Raw genomic sequence first — 16,489 nt, forward strand, 5'->3', positions numbered from 1 at the left:
GATCTTGCGACCATTGCTGTTGGCGCAAGAGGAGTCTGCTTAATGCTCGTACTTACTTTATTTAAAGAAGAGTCCATTATTATATACTTATATTTTTGCAGATTTGTGATGTATCAGCACATAGCAGGGTAGGCCGAAGGAACCTGGGAACCTTGTGTTAAGACACTTCGTTACCATTAAGACACTTCAATTACCACTTTCCGTTGAATTCTGGAGGCATTCCGTGTTGGGTGACGGAATTCTACGCTGCGCTTTGCGTCATTGCCAGAGCGGGGAGATGAAAATATTAAATATTTTGTTTCTTCGAGTGTGTTAAGTCGCACGTTTTTGCCCCTTCTCCACAAATGGCCTCATTCTTATACATTTTTTGCAGATACACGCTGTATTTCCTATATAGCAGAAAAGGCAGAGATAATGTAGTGTAAAGACACTCCGTTCCCCAATTTATGCATAATTTTAAACTCACCTTGTCTACCATAGCGGCGAAACCAAACAATTTAAAAATAATCTTTCCTCCGAAAAGAAATTGAATCTATAAGTAACCGACGCGTAGAAGTTTTCAAATTCAATCGATTGTGAGAGAATATGAAAAATGCACTTGGCCTAAAGTGTAGGTTCGATTTCCTTCAGAATTATTGATTTAATATTCGCAAACTTTTATTTAGTATTTTACTCTCAAGACTCTTACGTGCAAGTAGCAAAAGAGTGTCTTATCCATAAGTAAGAGGTATATTTTTAAATTAAAAATAATAAATATAAATAAACAACACAATAATATGTAATTTCTTAATATAAACGTCGACAAACCAATAATATTATGGGCTAGTGTTTTTATTTCGCAACGATTTCTCAACTTTTCTTAATTTAGCTGCGAATGAGCTAAAAATATACCTACTGCTTTTAAGTTACTTTCAATAATATATAAATAAATAAATGCCTTTGGCATTTAGCATTATAATTATATTTACGAGCACTTTTAGTAATAATACAAATATAATAACAGTGACTGACTTGTTTTAATAATATATTTTAGCGTTGGTACACAGCAGAGCCGGCAGAGGGAATTTAGGAATCTAGTGTTTAGTCACTCCGTTTCTATTAACACACTACCGTGTCCTACTTTCCGCTGATATCTCAAGCAGCGGTTTCAGTGGCGGTATTTAACGCCGCGCTTTGCCTCAACATCATGGGGAAGACATAAAATTATTAAATATATAAATTCGCCAAGGTTACATTTTTTTTTAATATATTAATAATATTTATATTCTAAAAATTATATTCTTATCATTTGTATGATCTCTCGTCTCGCTTCGAGTAGCTGCGTGTGACTTGCCGAAATAAATTTATATTTAAATTAATTAGTTCTAAATGTATAATGATGGGGCCTTCTTAGTTCTTAGTGCAGCGACACGAGGTTCCACTATAAATGTGAGGCTTGTGAGCTCGACACACAAGACACAACGCGGCGTTGAGTCCCCAACTCAGCAAATAATGTATTGAAAATTGGACATCTTGTTTTAACAGAATTATGGTACCCTCTACCCTCCCTGCTATATGCGAAATACAGACTGAAACTATAAAAATAATTTTTATATTGTTATTCTTATTATAAAAAAAAACTTAAAATGAATTGAATATTTGTATAATGTTTTTCCTTCAAATCTATTATACTTAAAGGGTATATAGCTAGTTTTCTTATATAATCTAATTTATGTAACATAATTGAAAAGTAACCTGATTTCGATAATAGTCAAAGTGATTATGCAATGCGCATGCGCAATCCATTATAAAGGAACCGGTTGCAGCGTCTTCACTGAGATGCAACTTGCTCTGATAAGATAAGCTAAACTCTATAAGTGAACTTGCTGTATAATGCTTTACATATAATAAAATTGACATTGATTGAATTTTGAATTGATTGAAATTGAATTGATTGAATTGATTGAAATTGAAATGACTGATATCTTTTACATACAAATACGAAAAATTATAGATAAATGCATTAAGAAAAAAGTAGTTAAGCAAAATTCACCTTATCCAGCATGGTACTCAAAAAAATTAAAAAGACGGCTTGTGGAGAAAAATAAATATAGGATACAGTTTAAAAAATACGGTAATCCGTTGGACGAAATTGAATTCAAAATATTGAGAGAGAGGTGTGAAATTCTTATTAACTTAGAATATAAAAATTACATTACTAACGTTGAAAATAATATTAAAATTAATCCAAAATTCTTCTACTCTTAAATTAAGATGAAGCGTTCTAACAAATGCAACTTCCCTGCTTTGATGACTTTGAACGGCGTTTCGTCAACCAATGGATCTGATATTTGCAATCAATTTGCAACGCACTTCTCAAGTGTGTATACTTCACAAAATTTAACAACACTTCATCCATATAAAGCTACATTGTTAAATTGCACTTCAGAGTTGTCAAAAATAAACATCCAAGAGAAGGATATTGTCGATAAATTAAAATGTATTGATACAAATAAAGGCGCCGGACCGGACAATATTCCTCCCTTTTTTGTTAAACAGTGTGCTGTCTATCTAGCTAAGCCTCTATTCTTATTATTTAATAAATCTTTATGTATAGGTGAATTCCCGTGTTCATGGAAAGTTGCAAAAGTTGTCCCCGTCTTTAAGGCCGGTGATAGAAAAGATATTTCAAATTATAGACCAATTTCCATATTGTCAGTTTTTTCTAAAATATTCGAGTCATTAATTTGTCCAGTGCTCACGTGGCACATGAAATCAGCAATTATAGAAAATCAACATGGTTTTATCACAAAACGATCCACTCTGTCGAACTTGGCAATAGTTGTTGATGATTTAGCTATGGCGTTGGATAATTCTGAACAGGTAGATTGCGTTTATACAGACTTCGCCAAAGCATTCGACGTCGTCGATCATAGTATTTTATTAAATAAACTTAGTGTGTATGGTATCAATGGCAATCTAATTAAATGGCTTAAGTCTTACTTGTTGAATCGTAAAATGAATGTAGTCTTAGGGGGATATCTGTCGCAAACGTTTATTGCGACCTCTGGTGTCCCTCAAGGTTCCATTCTTGGCTCCACATTGTTTGGGTTTTTTATAAACGATATACACGACTGTTTTAGGCATAGTAGATTTCAATTATATGCTGACGATCTTAAAATATACAGCAAAATTAATAACATAGCCGACTCGATTAAATTACAACAAGATTTGGATAGACTTTCATTGTGATGTGGTAATAATAACTTAAAAATGAATCATCTCAAATGTTACATTTTAACATTTAGCCGTAAAGTTAAAAATATTAACTTTAACTATTCTATAAATGGAAATATTTTAGGAAGAGTCAACCAAATTCGCGATCTCGGGATCATATTAGACAATAAGTTAAGTTTTATTCCACACATAGACGACATAATAAAAAAGGCAATAAAACTGCTAGGTTTCATTTTGCGAGCCTCAAAAGAATTTAAAAGATCTAGTGCCAAAATAACATTATTTAACTCTATAATACGTAGTAAGCTGGAATATTGTTCTATTGCATGGAATCCTCATTACAAATCACATGAAAACAGATTAGAAAGAGTACAGAAGAGATTTTTACGTCAATTGGCTTACAAAGATAACTTGCTGAAACAAACTAAAAGCTATTCCGATCACTTAAGATTTTATAATGCCCTTTCTTTATCTAATCGTAGAGATTTACTTGATCTTTGCTTCTTACATAAGATTATAAATGGGGGTATAAATAGTCCAAATTTGTTACACAGAATAGGTTTAGCAGTACCAAGGCACAATTCTAGAAGCCACAATAAAAATAAGCACACTTTTAAAGTGCGTTTCTGTAGGAGTAACATAGGCAAAGCAGCTCCATTAAATAGAAGTCTAATATTATATAACAGCATATTCAAAAAAGCAGGTTTAGATATATTTAAACAATCTATATCATCTTTCAAACTGCAAACAAAAAAAAATATGTTTTCTCTTAAAAAATAATTATCGATTAACTTGAAATTATTAGTTATGTTTTTTAATAGGTAAAATCATTGTAAAATTTTTGTGTTCTGTTTCTTTTATAGTACTTATAAGTTTTTTATTTTTATTATACTTTATATAAATTATTATATTTTATATATATATATATATATGATGTGTAAGTAATGTTAGTGTAGAATGATTTGTATTGTGTTTGTTTTCTGTTGTTTTCTTTTTTATTTCATGCATGTCAAGTTAGCCTGTAAGTGGGGTATACAATTAATGTCGTACTCGCGTAAGATTGTTTTTGTTTTTAGTGTTTGAATTATTATTGTATACAACGTTGGCTTCCTATTAAATAAAATAAAAAAAAAAAAATAAAAAAAAAAAAAAAATCTGGTTTAGTAAAGTGGGTTATATTTACTTCAGTATAGTGTCGTGTCCACCCCAATTTATTGACGTACAAATTAAAGCTGAAAATAATATATTTTTTAAATCCTCTACAAAAAATTCTGTTTAGGGTTAAATCGAGAGAGTTTTCCATCTTTTTTAACCGACTTCTGTAAGAAAAGGAGGTTATCAATTCGACTGTATTTTTTTTAACATAATTACATTTTCTCATCGTATAGTCTTATTTACAATTTCTAAATGTCTAGATGAGCTCAGGGCTTACCTGGAAAATGTAATATGCACTAAATATAATTTGTGAAATGATTTCAAATCAATTATTTTCATATAATTCGTACAAAACATTCTCAGTAGACAAATGACTTAAAGTTATCTTTAGATATGAAGGTCAAATCTTGTACAGCATTTTTTTGATATTGAATTATTAAAACGCCTTATAAAAATTTCAAATATATTAAAATTTAATATCACAAAATAAAATAGAAATATTAAAAATATATTTTATACAATTGTATATAGTTTTCTATAAAGTAATTAGATTACAACAGATATAACAATATTAAAGTAACTAATTTGAATAGCTTAGTAGGTATATATATAGAGTATTAAATAGCATCATTATTTGTTTTAGCTTCACTCACATATTATCACGTAGTAGGGTAGGCAGAGACAACCTCGGAATCTAGTATTAAGATACTTCCTTCTCATTAAGACACTTCCCTTCACTATTTGCCGCTGAATTCTGGACGCATTATGTATTAAGCGGCGGAACTTAACGCCGCGCTTTATCTCGTTACCAGAGCGTGGAAATGAAAATATGAAGCATTTAATTTCTTTCAAGTTTTTTAAATAACGTTGATTTACTTTTATTACTTAGTTCTATAATTAATATTAAATCTTTGGACACAATCACTTTCTTAAACAACCGCATTAAATAAAGATAACGAAACAAAATAAAACAAATATTATCATTCCTCAACAACATAACCTAAAGTCCTCATGTCTTCATCAAACTGCTTATTTTTGTACTGTTTTATCTTGTTCAGCCATACCCTCACTGAGACTGGCTGTCGGCGGCCGCCATACCTCGTTGGGAGACATTCAGGGTCTATGTGTCTTTAATGGAAAAGTATAATTATGACGAGTGACTGTCTTTAAATAATAAGTATTAAGTATACATATTTATAAAGCTTAAGTATACATATTTATTTTTAATTATAATATTCTCAACTTTTATTACTTATGCAATAAATGAAGGTCATAGCCGTGAAAGTAGACTCTATCCCACATCTCCGCCGGGACTAGTCTCTTGAACACGTACAATAACTTCTCGAAGAATCTGGAACAGTTGATGATGTGCACGCCGCGCTGGTGCAGGGGGAAGGCTAACTAAAGGTAACAGATATAATATTAGGAAGATCCACATAATCCAATACCTAATTTAAAAGTTGTTATGTCCCAAGTGAAATCTTTTGGGAAAAAGAGAAAAATTATTTGCAAAATGACTAATTATTCAAAAACATTTAATTTATCGACAAGTGCGAGTCAGACCCGTCCACCGAAGGTTCCGTACAATTTCAGGATTGTAGGTTCTTGATTACACTGCGAATAAAATTATAATGAAGTTAAATTTATTGCTTGATTTGATTGATTCATTAATTTGATTCTAAAGTTAAATTTATCTAATAATATAATATTATGATAATTTTTAAAATATATATATATTTTCACTATTCGACTTTTATTTATATTGTAGTCCTCAATTTCAGCCAAATTTCATAACTGTTGGTAATGCAATTAGTTTAAAAGTGCAGCAAAAACAATGGTTACGTTGAATTAGAATTAGAAATATCTAAATATTTTATATTAATTTATAACTCTATCACCTCTTCCTCATCCCGAGATGACCCTTAGTCTTTTAATTAAAGTGATCCTATAAAGGATACTATCTATCTTTTCCTTTTATGTAACGAATCCCAAAAACGTAATATATAACTAAAAGAACATACCATAATATAGCAAAAATAAAATAACATACACCCATAACGTTCATAGCCTGCATGGCGGTAGATGGCGTTAGTTGTCTCATATGTTTCATACTGATGCCCTCACAGTCGACCAGAGCAGTGCCTCCAAGAACTTGGAGTTTCGGCTGCATTATACCAATTTCCAGAAGAAGAAGGCAACCTCTTAAAAGTTCCTCTACGGAAAATACATTTGGGTCCCATAGCCCTAGAAAATATAATTTCTTAACCATGTGTAATTTGGACCTATTACCATTTTACCTAATTTGGTTTTTTCAAAATGAGTCTCGGTCATTTTATTAGATAACAAATATTAATGAATATTTTTTTAATAATTAAGTTGAAAAAAATTACATGAAATTGTAGTTTATTTCAGAAAATTAAATATAAATGTCCACTAAAAAAAATATTACATTCTTTACCTACTTTGCTATCTTCTTTACTTTTGCAAATGTAATAAAATAATTTCATATTTAATTATTTTCCAATAAGATTTTTGACGTAATCTGTTTAGAATTATATTTTAGTATATATAAAAAAAACACTAGTATTAGTTCTCATGTCCCAACATAGATGGTGCTAAGACGTTTTTAAACAAGGTATTTGGTTCTGTCGCGAATATAAATAGTCGAAGATTTTAAAATTTCCGTTACTCTGGTTTCCCTTCAACACGTATAAATATTTCGCCTTTTACTAAAGATTTCCGTGGAGGGGAACACTCATGAATCTGACTCTATTTTTGAAGCCCTACTCTATGAGTAGGGTTAAAATTGATTAATCTACACATGCTGCATGCATTATGCTGTCAGTAGTAGCACAGGGACACAAGCGTATGACTTAAACGCGACTGGTTGTGGGTTCGATTCTACTTGAGGAAAAATAATAGTTACTATTTTCATTTTTTCGCTTTAGTACCGAGGCAAATAGCAGCGTTGAGTTCCGCAATTCCGCCAAACGCGAACGGATTGCTACCATACTGTGTGTGGGATACGTGAAGCGTGAAGCTGATTTGATTTTGATTTTTTAATTTTGAATCGTAATATTTCCAAATAATATTCTTACCTAATCTACAAATAATGAGTCGGCCAACATCGGGTCTATCAAATAATACTCCTTCGAATACATCGCCCAACCTTTGAAGTCCGTACCAGTACACATCGCGCCACAAGTGCGGGTTTTGTTCCCGGAAGTTGCAATATCGTACCATCTGTAAATATATATAAAAAATGTTATATTTATGTAAGTATTATATCCATAATTTTGCAAAGTTAAGATTTATATTAATTAAAACATTCATATTTGTTCACCGAGGTAGGCAAATGCAATGTCTACTATGTAAATCCAAATTCATTTACTTCGTTTACACAGATATATTATGTTATGTAAAATATATATTTTAATTGTAATTCAGATACTATTTAATAATCTCAATTAAATAAAAATATCTCAACTATATTTTTTATAATATCCATTTATTATCAAACATAAAGCTGAAAATATCGATACCATCCATTCATTTAAACGAATATAATCTCGAGGTGGGTTCATTCATCAAAAGTTAAGCTGGGCATTAAACGTGTTAACCAAGTGAGTCCCGAGCACCAGGATAACAGAACTCACCAGGCGGTGCGCTCGAGCCGGTATGAAGCGTCGCGCGCGTAGGAAACGTAGTAGGAATGCGTCATCTATACGCGGTGGATGGCATTCACCTCGTTCTGAAATAAATATACCAATAAATAAAAATTCTGCTTTGTAAAAATAATAAATATTGGTATTCATAAGGATTCGTGCCATTTTTCGGGCTTATTATATACTAGCGGACGCGCGCAGCTTCGCCCGCTTATTTGCAATTTTAGGGGTGAATTCTAATAAACCATGAAACACGTGTTCAATAAAATAATTTTAAGAGTTTAAATTTCAAATCTTATAAAAATCGGTGGCGATTTAAAAAAAATCCATACAAACTTTCAACCCCTATTTCACCCCCTTAGGAGTCGAATATTGCAAATTCCCGTCTTAGCGAGCACCTATGTCCTATAAGTAACTCTTATGCAAAATTTGAGATTCCTAGCACATGTAGTTTCTGAGATTTCGTGATGAGTAAGTGACCTTTCGATTTTATATATATAGATTATACAGAATATACTTTTATTAAATAAGCGAATCAATTTTACATTTTTAAATATAAATTATTATAAAAAAGATACATTTAAAAATATAAAAAACCACACTTCCGAGGGCGGGACAAGGGTCCAAGCCATCGGTGGCTAGGGCTCCAGAGAGAGGAACCTCCGCACAATACGCGCCGTCTCAAGTAATACTGCCTTCTGTATCCGGTTCTTGATCCAACAGCTAAGCGATAGCCTCTTAAGGTGTTGGTCGAGGCTTTTCGCTATTAAACCGTTAACCGAAACCACTATCGGCACAATGATAGTCGCATTGACATCCCACATGGCGGTAATCTCATGGGCTAGGTCCAAATATTTAGATTGTTTTTCTTTTTCGGCCTTCACGAGATTTTCATCATGTGGGATAGTAACGTCAACAATCACTGCGCGGCGCGCCGCTCGGTCTACTAGTACTATATCAGGTCTATTGGCAACAATATACCTGTCAGTAATAATAGACCGATCCCAGTAGAGCAAAGCACGGCTATTTTCAAGAACAGACATGGGATTGTACCTGTAGTAAGGCACCTCCAATTCTACAAGGCCATATTGAAGAGCAAGTTGCTGGTGTATTATCTTGGCTACTTGATTGTGTCTATGCAAATACTCGCCATTAGCAAGATGAGAACAACCAGAGACAATATGTCTGAGGGACTCCCCAGGTCGATGACACGCCCGGCAGATGTCGATAGTGCCATCTTTCATAATATGTCTCTGGTAGTTCCGTGTCTTGATAACTTCGTCCATAATTGCACAGACAAAACCTTCAGTTTCTCCGAAAAGATCCCCGAACTGTAACCAAGATAATGATGAAACAGTATCCACGTCCTGGCCCACTAGGGCTCTATGGAATCTACCATGCAGCTCCTTGCTCTTCCATACAGCCATGCGATCAGAAGTAGTAAGTACTACAGGCCGACGCCAGTTCTCTTTGCCCAAGGAAAGAGGAGTAAGGCCTTTGTCAACTGTTACCACATCCTTGTGCATATCCACGTCAATCTTGAGAAAATATTCTCTAAGACTGCATACCTCGTGGTTATGGAGGTTCTTGACATTCAAAAAGCCACGACCTCCACACTTACGCGGGATATACAGTCTCATTACAGACGAACGCGGATGGTGCATTCGGTATGTCGTCAACAATTTACGTATTTGGCGATCTACGGAGTCTAACTCAGTCTGTGTCCATCTTACAATGCCAAAAGTATAGGCTAAAAGCGGCATAACCCAACCGTTGAAAGCACGCACCTTGTTGCCACCAGATAAAAGGCTGCCAAGCACTTTTTTCAGGCGGCTAAAGAAACGCTCCTTCACCAATTGCTTTATGCTCCGCTCATCAATACCCAATGCTTCAGACATTCCAAGATATTTATAAGTCTCACCTTCACCAAGAGTTCTGAAGGAAACAGAATCTGAAATGCAAATATTATCAGATCTGATCACACTCCCCCGCACTACATGCATGCTAGCACATTTATCGACGCCAAATTCCATTCCTATATCACTACTAAAGGTTTGAGTTACCTTTAGTAGCCGCATAAGATCAGAACGTTTTGACGCAAATAATTTCAGATCATCCATGTACAGCAAGTGAGATATGACCTTACCCCCCCGGCGAAGACGAAAGCCTAAACCTGAATCCTCTAACAAAGTGCTAAGAGGATTCAGAGCTAGGCAAAACCATAAAGGACTCAGACTGTCACCCTGAAATATACCCCTCTTTATCCTTATCGGTTCAGACGTTGCAGGAATATCACACTCCCCTAGATGACGAAGGACAGTGACCCATTGTCCCATACAAGCCTCCAAAAATGATCTCAAAGTAATATCAATCTTATATAACTCCAAGACCTTCAAGAGCCAAGTATGTGGCACTGAATCATATGCCTTCTTATAGTCTATCCAAGCAGTAGTGAGATTTTTCCTGTTCCGCCTTACCTGTTGGCTTATAGTTGTGTCAATGAGAAGAAGTTCCTTTGTACCACGGCCACCAGCCTTACATCCATTCTGAGTCGGTGCCAAAATTTTGTTACGAACAATATGTCCTGTGATTTTTTTATTCAGAATAGATGTAAGGAGCTTATAGATGGTAGGTAAGCATGTTATTGGGCGATAGTTTTTAGGCTCCGTGGTACATCCGGATTTGTATGACAGGAATGTCACACCTGTTGTCAGAAATGTTGGTAACGATCCAGAGTCAAGGGCATCCTGGAATTGTGTTGCGAAAACGGAATGTGAACTGCGAAACCACTTCAGCCAGAAATTATGCAACCCATCTAGCCCGGGACATTTCCAATTACTAGCATAACGAATAGCACACCTCACGTCAATTTCGCTTATTTTTATTGATGGCATTGGTATAATATTTTCGCAATTTTTCACAATATCACAAAACCATTCACCCTCAGTGTGTTCAACCGGAGCCGACCATATACTACGCCAAAAACCAGCACTAGCATCTGGATTCGGGATCTCGCAATTAACCACACTATCCCCAGAACGTTCCCATTTCCTGTATACACTCCGTTGGTTCTTTTGAAAGGCACTATTCTGATTGTATCGATCCCATCGTTCTCTATATCTTCTAATGCGTTTTGCCAATGCATAGAGTTTCTGTTTCAGAAAGTCAATACGGTTTGTGACGTTAGCCATATACTCACTGGGCTTTAAATTTGTTCCAGCAAATGCTTCCGCCACAAACCGCATGACCCTCGGTCGACGATTACCCGACTTGAAACTTATTAGCTTGCCAATGAGGATTCTAGTCAGATTGATACGCTTTTCAGTGTCGTACTGCCATGCCGGCACCGTATGCTTTGAAGCCTTGGTACCCCCTTTATTTGGGAACTGTACACCAGCAACACGACATACAGCTACAGCACCACAATACAACAATGAATGCGTATCAGTAAGATCGTTACAGTTGTTAAAATGACTTGGCAAATGTTGATCTAGAATCCTCACTAGTGCTATGTTACGTCTATGCATAGGCAAACGAGGCAATTTTGGTCTGAGATTTACCGGAATGGAACCATATTCCAAAATAGCATCTTTCAAGCATCCTGGGCACTCACAGACAACTCAATATTACCTTGCGACTCAATGTTGGCGTGCTGGAACTGTGACCGGATGTCGCAACTGTTGTTGTTGGTAGTATTGACCTGCTGAAAGCTCAAGCGTAGCCTTTCCAGTACGGATTCATCCACAGTCGCTGTGCAGTAACGGTCGCTGTTGGTTCAAGCTCCTGAAACATAGACAGTAACCTTGAACGATACGCAGTGAGGTTAGTTCCCCCCTCTGTTGCCCTATAGTACGCACGCATGACACTCTCATTCAGCTGTTGAGACCATCTCATGCGAGGCACTTTACCACCGGTAGCGGGAGCCTTGTTGAGCATCCTCGACACTCCTGGCTCCAAACCCTCCGATGGTGGGATGTCGGCGCGCCGGCGTGGTCTTAAAGCCGGCCCTTCCGACTCTGACATTCCTTCCTCCGAAGCCGCAGTCGAAGGCGCAGTGCGATAGTCGTCTTCTGACGACGACGGTTGCGAATTCGAAGGGCAACATCTCCGCCCGTGGTGTTGGGAGTGCACTTGTCCTCCTGGCATCCGTCACTATTTTTTACTCTTGTGCCATCTTTTACCAATATTTGTTTTAATTCTAGTAATCCAGATCATATTTTTGTATCCAATTTTCTTATGGTTTTGTACTTTTTCTAAATTATTTATTAATTTATATCAACAGTGAAAATTTTTCCTGACATGTTTGTTTGACGGTTGCTAGGGTTGCTTATTATTATTACAGAGATTATAGAGAGTCTTGAGGCCGTCGTGGTGCAGGGGCATGGACAGTTATAATAAAATGTGATATTAAAAATATTATGTCTTAAACAGATTTAATATTTTAATTACAATCCATACTCCATAAGTAGTTTTCCAATCGTAAAAAATATGGGTATGAAGGTATATAAAATAATTGATAACTAGAAAATCAATTGGTTAGTAGTCAAGAAATAAATTTGAAGCTACACCTAAAAAACGAATTAACAACCAAAAAACATAAAGGTATATTTAAGTCACGCCCCATACAAGTCCCCTTACCATAAATCATGTTCCGCAGCTCTTCTACAATGCATTGTCGTCTGCTCGGATCCTCCTCGCACAGTATGCGAGCCTGGTACTCGCACTCCGGATCGACGTGCCTGTCGAGCTCCGCCTTGAATGCTATTTCTTGGAATGCCATACTGAAATTACATTGGAATGTGTGGTTTTTCCATATACTTCATTCATGCTGTATCTATCCCGCATATAGCAGGGAAGGCAGAGGGAAACTAGTATTAAGACACTCCATTTCCCTTTTCTTATTTGCGATATATTTATTTGTTTTAGTTGAGTGGCGGAGCTCAACACCGCGTTTTGTCTTGTTTATCAGAGCGAAGAAATTGTAATATTAAATATATCCTTTCCGAATAGTACTCAAACCCACAACCGTCCCATTAGAAACTGACAGGTGATTTTTTTCTGTTTTATTTTAATTGGAAAAATATAAAAAAATAATTTAGTGTAAATAAATCTGTATAAACGATGCAGTATAAAAATATATTTTTGCATTTAAAAAAAATGTATTGATACTTTTTTTAATACAAAAAAAAATATTTTAACGAAATAATAATTTTGGATTTTCAGCTCAAAGCGCTATTTTTTTTTTAAATTAAAATGAGTAGATTGCATGTCAGTTTTGCCGCCATCTGCTGACATTGTAGAGCTTTATAAATTTACTGTGTCGTAGTTGCTATTTTTGTTTTAATTAATTTTTGAAATTTTCAATTGTCAAGGTAGTTTTTTGCCCAGATTCATCTTCGTGCGCTAGTTATATTTCGATGAACTTTTAATTAACTGATTAAAGGAGAAGTTTTAAGCATTACTAGCTCCCCGTGTTTATCTAATTTTGGTAGAAATTCAAGAAAAAAGACAAGAAGGAAAAAGAGATAGTACCAGCTATTTAATTTGAAACTTAGAATTTGGTTAGTGGATTTTACCTTCTTTATTAAAATAGTTCGTAGATGAGTAACGTTTTTAAAGTAATATAAATATTTCATAAAAATGTCAATGAAACCATATCTGTTTATTCAAGTATATCAGTGTTATGATTTCTAAATATAAAATGATTTGTGATAACGATGTAGGTCATTATATTATAATCATTTTCTGATTCTGAACTCGAATAATATTGACGTTTGTTTAAAATTAGCAAGGTTGCCTGGAAGAAATCGCTATTTAAGCGATAAGGTCGCCTATTGTATCATATTCTTTTACTTGTATTCTTCCATTTCTTTTTTGGGTGTACAATAAAGAGTTTTATTATTATTATTAACAGTAATAGGTTGATATTTTCGAATATATTTATAGTACCGTGTTAAAACTTATATTTTTAAAAATAAACGTAACAAATTCAGAATAAAAAGATGTAACATATACGGAATAAGAAGATAAACCAAATAAAAATATAAACGCTCTCAATGTGTTCACTTTTTGATACACCAGTGACAACTCACTTTATTCTCCACTTTTTGCTCATTAATCCATTATTTGGAGCCCAAAACCCAGTTACCCAGCTGGATTCTTTAAAAAAGAGACCATGTAAATAGATTATAAAATCTTCTAAATTTTAAAAATCTTCTAATCTTTCTTTTAGCCGTTGAAAATGAGAATTGGCTACTGTTTTAGCATATTTCTTTATAAATATTGTTTGTTTTTCTATATATTTTGTTCATTGTAAGAAAAAAATATACCTATATCTACGTCACCATATAAGACTAGCTATTATTATTATCTTATTGTTTACATGTTTTTGTTCTCTATACAAGGAGTTATTTGTTTAACAATATTAAATTAATACAGCGTATAGTATTTAAAATGATTAATTCCTCTAATTGATCACTTTTATCAAGATTCAAATTAAATATATAGTTTGACCTATTTCGTATTAAAAAATAATTAAGAAAAGATAAGCATTTAATTAACTCAATTAATTTCAACAACTATATACACTGAATAATAACAAAATCTAAATCGAATGAAAAAGCTTTATAAAAAGCTGACCTAAATATGTATATTTTTATATAATTTTGCATATATTCACACCAAAATTTCACAAATAAATATTAAATAGGTACCTTTCTCTCCATTACAAAGCACTAGCGTTTAGTTCCACATATTTAACTTACTGCTCATTCCTGCCAACAAACCCTTTCAAAACAGTACCTTTCTACTAAACTGTAATCTAGAACTGAATCACTTGCATTACTCTATAAGACATTTAAAATATCGATTTTTAACCATTTAATTATTGATAATATGTAATTTTAGAACGTTTAACTATAAATCGATATTTTAAACTCGCGTACACATCACATACAATACAAGTATAATTCTGACACTGACGGTCAATCGTTAAGATAACATGGAACAAAAATATCTAAAAATATACAATTATTATTGCAAACTTATATAGCAAAGATATAATTAATTGGATTGTAATTACTGATATGTAGCTGGTAATCATTTATCTATATATAGGAAAATCTATCGTTTTTACGGACTGATGTTATAAGAGAGGATTTCCTAAAATTCCTAAGGAAAGGGGGAAAAACGGAATTATCAATTTTACGTCTACTGGCAAGATAAAGTACGGAGACATTGATGTTACTTCAATACGTAGTCACTATATATGCGCAAAATGAGGAGTGTTTCGATACTTAGAAATTAGTTTCAATAAATTATAAAAATGAAATAGTAATAATATATTGCTTTAAATGATAACATAAAATAACTATCTCGTTAGTTTTAGCTATATAAGTTTTATTGCGGGTTTATCAAGTGTACTTTAGACCCTTTAGAACGATTCTCCTCCGAGTTGAAATCGTTTTCTATAGCGTGGAAAAAAAATATTTTATACTTTCATCAGTAAATATATGATCATTCCCCCAAATAAATTCGAACCTATAACAATGTACCTTTTCTATTATTAAACGTTTGTTTTGTAGTTTTAAGTGTATTATACAACAATCTGGTCAAAAACGCATTAGGAAATTCACTTTCACTTTGCTATTTCGCCAATTGTAAAAATTGCTACCGTTCAAACAAATAGCGATTGACTCTAAAGGAACATTGCTTTCAGTAATCATACTTAAGAGATTTACAAAATATTTAGTAAAACAATTATGATTTTGTAACTTGAAAATAGTTTAGAAGGATTCACTTTACATAAAACGCGAGTTGTGCTTGTATAATTTGCAATATGCCCTAAAAACGGAATGAAATAGAAATGAAATAAATTTTGATAACATATTCTTTAATGAAAGTAAAAAATATTGACCAGAAAATATAGATTTAGTATTTAAAAGTTTCATTTTAATTTATATATTTAAAAATCGCATTAAAACCTGTCGAAGCTTCAAGCGTCGATTGTCTTGTAATTAATTAATAAAGTTTCATTAGTTAAATATATCATTTTAGTTATTTTTACTAGCTGTCATACAGTAAATAGTCCAATGTGTACATACGCCTGTAGCAAAAATATTGCAATTTTGAACAAACGCAATTCAATTTCTTTCTTCATCTTTACTACTTTAAAACAATTAATAAAATAAAAAACAAAAAAGATTAGGAAAAGCTTTTATAGCCTTTATTTAAAGCCGCTCACAGCAGGGTAGGCAGAGGAAACCTAGTGTTAAGATACTCCGTTCCCCACTTTCTGCCGATTTCTGGAGGCATTGCGTGTTGAGTGGCAGAACTCAACGCCGCAAGTAGCAATATATACAGTTAAATTAGCTAATTAATCAAAGTATTTAGCCATGTTTAGCAATATTATATCAAATACGTAATTACTATTTATCAAATGAGCGCATATCAGA

At 33.6% G+C, this 16,489-nt stretch overlaps 1 protein-coding gene and 1 non-coding gene across 2 annotated transcripts; one reads left to right on the forward strand and one right to left on the reverse strand.

Moving 5' to 3' along the window:
* Nucleotides 1–5,271: 5,271 nt before the first annotated feature.
* LOC146539368 (clavesin-1-like) lies at nucleotides 5,272–14,994 on the reverse strand. Its single transcript, XM_085208247.1, has 7 exons — nucleotides 14,750–14,994; nucleotides 12,675–12,817; nucleotides 8,028–8,122; nucleotides 7,470–7,614; nucleotides 6,422–6,615; nucleotides 5,624–5,772; nucleotides 5,272–5,499 (listed from the first exon to the last, which is right to left on the reverse strand). The coding sequence occupies exons 2-7, from the start codon at nucleotides 12,814–12,816 to the stop codon at nucleotides 5,352–5,354; spliced, it is 873 nt and encodes a 290-aa protein (XP_085064373.1). The 5' UTR covers nucleotide 12,817; nucleotides 14,750–14,994; the 3' UTR covers nucleotides 5,272–5,351.
* On the forward strand, nucleotides 7,057–7,172 carry LOC146539369 (U5 spliceosomal RNA). The gene has a single exon (XR_014877983.1). It is a non-coding gene; the product is annotated as a U5 spliceosomal RNA (small nuclear RNA).
* Nucleotides 14,995–16,489: the final 1,495 nt, after the last annotated feature.

Source organism: Heliconius melpomene, chromosome 4 (genome assembly GCF_056956725.1).
Source record: "Heliconius melpomene rosina isolate 202511_hmr_F chromosome 4, ASM5695672v1, whole genome shotgun sequence".
Lineage (NCBI taxonomy): Eukaryota > Metazoa > Arthropoda > Insecta > Lepidoptera > Nymphalidae > Heliconius > Heliconius melpomene.